At 66.8% G+C, this 5,636-nt stretch overlaps 1 protein-coding gene across 1 annotated transcript; it reads left to right on the top strand.

The window, feature by feature from the left end:
- The first annotated feature begins 2,379 nt into the window (after positions 1-2,379).
- Positions 2,380-5,262, top strand: NKX6-1 (NK6 homeobox 1). The gene is given in 4 exon segments (XM_050896374.1): positions 2,380-2,494; positions 2,497-2,982; positions 3,632-3,804; positions 5,000-5,262. Coding segments are annotated over 4 exon segments (1,026 nt in total). The 3' UTR covers positions 5,252-5,262.
- Positions 5,263-5,636: the final 374 nt, after the last annotated feature.

Genomic DNA, 5,636 nt, shown 5'->3' with positions numbered 1-5,636 from the left:
CCCCGCGCCGGCGCGGACCCACGGCTGAAGCTGCCGCCGCTGCCGCCGGCCGCCCCTGGCAAAGCTCCCTCGGGGCGCTCCGAGGAAGGCAGCAGCGGGTCTGGGGCGGCGGCGGGAGCCCCTGTCCTTCCCCGCCCGAGCCACACCGGTGCAGACCCCGGCCCCCGCACCGTCCCCTCTGCAGGCGGGAGGACAAGTAGCTCCCCCGGATGCTGGCCCCCCAGCGGGGCCGCCCCGCGCTTGCCTCTACGCTTCCAAACCCGGGTTAATTTTTCTCCCCCCCAATTAAAATGCAAATCGGTCACTTTCAGAGGCAGGCTGCCCCCTCCCCACGCCCGCTGCCCGAGCCGAGCCCCGGGGCTGCGGGGCCGCCGCGGCCGAGAGCTCCCTGGCTCCGCTGAAACCGGCGGGAAAGGACTGTTTTGGTTTTACTTTTAGAATATTTGACAAGTGACCCAAGGACTAACAAACAAACAAACAAACAAAATTAAACCCGGAGACTTAAACTCGAGCTTTTCGGAGGCGCAGTTTGTGTGGCTGTGCAAAAGTTACGGAGAGGCAAGACCCTGCTCTACGCGCCCTTTCTCCAAGTGTATTTTGTCGTGGCTTTGTAAATTAAACTAAAACAATTCCGAGCGACAAGGGATATTTAGAGATAGAAGGAAACACCGTCGCAGGTCGAGGATCAACATGCTTCTGCTTTATCTAAGATCCGTAATTACAAAAAAAAACCAAACCAAAAAAACGTGAATTCCACACCAGCCCTTTTTTCCACGCTCGAGGAAATAGAGTTCCCCACAGGCACACGCACTCGGGCACAGACGGCACAGCGTAAAAAATGTTTAGGGTGATTTTGCACCGCTTTTCTCTCCGTGGGACGCTCTTTAGGGGCCATAGGGGATTTTTTCCCTTCCAGCCCCAGGCGACGGGAGAAGAGCCGGGAGCAGCCGGGGGCGCTGGGGACAAGGGTCGAGGGGGTCGTTACCGCAGGCCTCGGGTGTACAACATCGGCCAGTGGCCGGGGGCCCGGCGGGACGAACACGCGGTTCCGACGTGTAGCGGGTACAGAGAGTACCCAAGCGGGTCCAGAAGCGTGCGGGGAGGGTCGGGTCGGGCCGCGCCGCCCGCGACCGGCTCGCTGCGGCCGCACGGGGGAGGTGCCGGGGCAGGCCCGGCCGGACTCGAGCAGCTCCGCTCCCCGGAGTCGTTCCCGGGGCACAGAGACGGAGGGAGGGAGAGAGAGAAAGGAAAAAGGAAGGAAGGAAGGAAGGAAAAAGGAAGGAAAAAGGAAGGAAGGAAGGAAGGAAGGAGGGAAGGAAGGAAGGAAGGAAGGAAGGAAGAGGAAAAAAAAGAGAGGGAGCGGGGGTGTGAATAGATAAAGAGAGACAAAAAAGAGAGAGAGGAGGAAAAAAGAGAGGAAGAGAGAGAGAGAAAAGGAAAAAGGAAAAGGAAACGAAAAATAAAAAGGAAAAGGAAAAGGAAAAGGAAAAGAAAAAGAAAAAGAAAAAGAAAAAGAAAAAGGAAAAGGAAAAGAAAAAGAAAAAGGAAAAGGAAAAGGAAGCCTGAAAGGAAAAAGGAAAAAGCAAAGGAAAAGGCAAAGAAATGGAAAAAGGAAAGGAAAAAGGAGAGGAAAAAGGGAAAGGAAAAAGGAGAGGAAAAAGGGAAAGAAAAAAGGAGAGGGAAAAGGGAGGAAAAAGAGAAAGCAAAAAGGAGAGGAAAAAGGAGAGAAGAAGGGAGAAGAGGGGAAAATAGAAGAAAAGCGGGGGAGGCAAGAGGAGACCGAAGTTGGCGGCAAGGCGGGCGCGGCGCGGGTGGGCAGGGCCGCCCGCCGCCCCGCCCCCGCCCGCCGCCGCCGCCGCCGCGCCCGCTGCCGGCCGTGCCCCCGCTAAAGGAGGCAGGGAGCGGGGCGGCGCGGCAGTGCGCCCCGAGCCTCGCCCGCGCCCGCAGCCCCGACAGCCGCGCCGGCAGCCAGCCAGCCGGAACAGCGCCGGGAGGGATGCGGGGCGCCGGGGAGGAGGCAGGGGCAGCCAGCGCGGCCCCCGCGCCGCTGTGAGCCCCCGGCTCCTCGCAGGCACAGAGAGAGGAGATATATACGCGTATACGCACGGGCCCTGCGCATATACACGTATATATACACTCGCCGACAGCAGCACCGCTTTTCTCCCCCGGAGCGGCCGCCGAGGCGCAGCCCTGATGCCCGGCGGGGCGGCGGGGCCGCCGCTCGGGCGCGCAGCTCCCCGCTAGAGGCGGCGGCCCCCGCGGGCTGGATGCGCGGCGCCGGTGCGGGCGGCACCCCCGGGCCGGCCGCCGGGGCCCCGCGGCGCTAGGGGCCGGCCGGGCCCCCCGCCCCGGCCCGGCGGCGGCGGCGGCGGCGCGGGGATGCTGGCGCTGGGGCAGATGGACGGCGCGCCCCGGCAGGGCGCCTTCCTGCTGGGCAGCCCGCCGCTGGCCGCCCTGCACAGCATGGCCGAGATGAAGGCGCCGCTGTACCCCGCGTACCCCTGCCCGCCGGGCCCGCCTCCTCGTCCTCCGCCTCCGCCTCGCCCGCCTCCGCCTCGCCCTCGCCGCCGCTCGGCTCCCCCGGCCTCAAGGCGCCCGCCGCCTCCGCCGCGGGCGGGCTCTCGGCGCTGGGCTCGGCCCCGCCGCAGCTCTCGGCCGCCACCCCGCACGGCATCAACGACATCCTCAGCCGGCCCTCCATGCCCCTGCCGGGCGCTGCGCTCGCCTCCGCCTCGCCCTCCGCCTCCTCGGCGGCGCCCGCCGGGCTGCTGGCCGGGCTGCCCCGCTTCGGCAGCCTCAGCCCCCCGCCGCCGCCGCCGCCCGCCCTCTACTTCAGCCCCGGTGCCGCCGCCGCTGCCGCCGCCGTGGCCGCCGGGCGCTACCCCAAGCCGCTGGCCGAGCTGCCCGGCCGGACGCCCATCTTCTGGCCGGGGGTGATGCAGAGCCCGCCCTGGAGGGACGCCCGCCTCGCCTGCGCCCCCCGTGAGTACCCAGCGTCGCGGGGCAGCGGGGGGAGCGGGCCCGGGGAGCCCCGCCGGGAGTCCGCTCCCGGTGCTGGGGAGCCCCCACGCCCCGCCATCGCGGCGAGACCCTCCCGGGCCTCCCCACCCCCGGGCCCGGCCGTGGCCGAGGGGGCTGGCGTTGCCTCGCTTTCTTTTGTTTTTTGTTTCTTAAGTTTGCTTTACTTTCTCCCTCCCCCCTCGATCGGCGCGAAACCCTGTAAAATGTCGGTTGCCGCCGGCGAAAAGAGGAGTCCTCTTGGGGGATGGCGGCCGCGCTGCCGCCCGCTTTCACCGTCCCCGCTGGGGACTCTCGGGGCCGGGGCTGGTTTTAGGGGCGCGCACAAACTTTCCGCGAGCAGGACGCTCCGTTACCGTCCGCTTGCCCCGGCTGCAGCTTTTCTAGAAAACAATATCGTTTGCCCGCTCAGATTTTCGATCCTGAAAGGAAAAATAAGCGGGGGGAGCCGGGAGGCTGGCGCCACCGCGTTGTCCAGGCAGCAGTTTTGTTGCAGACCCCCCCGCGGAGAGAAACCCCCCGTCCCCCAGGGCCGCTTGAGAGCGAAGCGCTTTCCCAAATCCGTAGATTAACGTGTCTGTCCGTGCCTTCCCTTTCTCTCCCCCCCCGCCAGATCAAGGCTCAATTTTGCTGGATAAGGACGGAAAGAGAAAACATACCAGACCCACTTTTTCTGGCCAGCAGATTTTCGCCCTGGAAAAGACTTTCGAGCAGACGAAATACCTGGCGGGCCCGGAGCGAGCCCGGCTGGCCTATTCGCTGGGGATGACGGAGAGCCAAGTCAAGGTGAGAGGATCGGCTCACGCACGGAGCGGTGCGGGGCTGGGGGAGCGCGAAGCGCCCGGCTCGGACCGGGGAACAAAAGGGCCCCGCCGCGGAAACCGGGTCCGTCGCGGGCGGCCGGCGATGCTGCGGGCCGGGGCGGCCGAGCCCCCGGGCACACGGCGAGGGCTTCCCCGGCAGCTACCAGCAATTCGCCCTCCATTACCTTACTGGCGGGGCTGAGAAGGATTTTTTAAAGCTTATCTTATTTAAAAAACAAACCCAAGCAAGACCGAGAAGCCCGGTGCGTTCAGCCTGAACGCCGCGGGGGTGGCCGCCGTGCTGGGAAAGCGCGGGGAGTGGGGTGTCAGGGCGTAGCGTCCCCGGCCCGCACCCCACGCAAAACCGCCTGGCCCCTTCAGCGCCGGCCGCGCTCCGCGGCCCCGGGCGGTCGGGCAGGGACCGCGCACCCCGCTCGCACTGTCCCGCCCCAAGCTCTCCGCTTTAGTTAAACTCCGAGCCGCGGGCAAAGCGGAGGTGTGAGGGGCTGGGAGACCGGGCTGAGCCCTCCGGGGACATGCGGGGAGGCGTTTGCTCCGTGGGCGCAGGGACACGAGGCGGGCTCGGCCAGAGGGGCCTCTCGGCGATGCTCACGCTTTTAGACTGATCTGGAGACCCTCCTTTGTCACTGCAAATATGTCCCGATGGCTGCGAATAAATTATTGCAGCCTCTACAATGAAAATAACCCCCTCCTCTGGCAGCGCCCTGCCAGAGAATAAATACATCTGGCGGGGCAGGGGCGGCTGGGGAAGGATTCAGACCGAAATGTGTGTTTCCCCCCGCCGGGCAGGAGGGCAGGGAGGGCCCCGGGCCCGTCGCGGACCTCGGGGGGGGGGGGGGGGGGGGGGGGGGGGGGGGGGGGGGGGGGGGGGGGGGGGGGGGGGGGCTGGGGGCGGCTGTTCGCCCGCGCTGGGCGGGACCCGTGCCGGGACGGGTGGCTGCGGCTGCGGGGAGCGCGGTGCCGCGGGGCTCGGCTGCTTTTCGTTGACGGGGAAATTGTCTGATCGCTGGCGAAGCGGGAGTCACTACCGCACGCTAGGGACGGGGAAGCGTAGGGCAGCGGGGCGGGGGCGGCCCGGCCCGGCCCGGCGGCGCCGGCGGGGGGCGAGCGGCCGCGGGTGGCGGTGCCGGTGATGGTGACGGTGGCGGCGGGGGCAGGTCTGGTTCCAGAACCGACGGACCAAGTGGCGGAAGAAGCACGCGGCGGAGATGGCGACGGCCAAGAAGAAGCAGGACTCGGAGACGGAGCGGCTGAAGGGCGCCTCGGAGAACGAGGAGGAGGACGACGACTACAACAAGCCCCTGGACCCCAACTCGGACGACGAGAAGATCACGCAGCTGCTGAAGAAACACAAGCCGGGGGGCGGCGGGCTGCTGCTGCACCCCCCCGAGGGGGAGGCCTCCGCCTAGCCCGCTCCGCCCGCCGCCGCTTTCGGAGATGTACAGATCTATTTTTCTAGACTCTACGCGCCCGGGAGGAGGAGGAGGAGGAGAAGCCGGAGGGGGAGCAGAGAGGACTGCGGCAGAGCGGGCCCCCAGCGGGCGCGCCCCTTCCCCCCGGCGCCGCGTGTTATTGTAGGGTCGCGGGCGGCGGGGAGCGGCGGTGGCTGCCCCGGCCCGGGTCCCGCTCCCGGCGGTGCGGCGGCCGCCTGTTGCCGGCTCTTTGTAAATAAACCGTGAGTCACCGCGACCATAGGCGTTCTTTACTGTGAATATTTAAAATGTAAAATACCTTCTTTTTTTGTACAGCGGGGGCCGGGGGCGCCGCCCCCCCCCCCCCCCCCCCGCCCGGTCC

The sequence above is a fragment of the Gymnogyps californianus genome, chromosome 4, assembly GCF_018139145.2.
Source record: "Gymnogyps californianus isolate 813 chromosome 4, ASM1813914v2, whole genome shotgun sequence".
NCBI lineage: Eukaryota > Metazoa > Chordata > Aves > Accipitriformes > Cathartidae > Gymnogyps > Gymnogyps californianus.
Note: the sequence above shows the minus strand (reverse complement) of the source record. Positions and strands in the feature narration are given on the sequence as shown.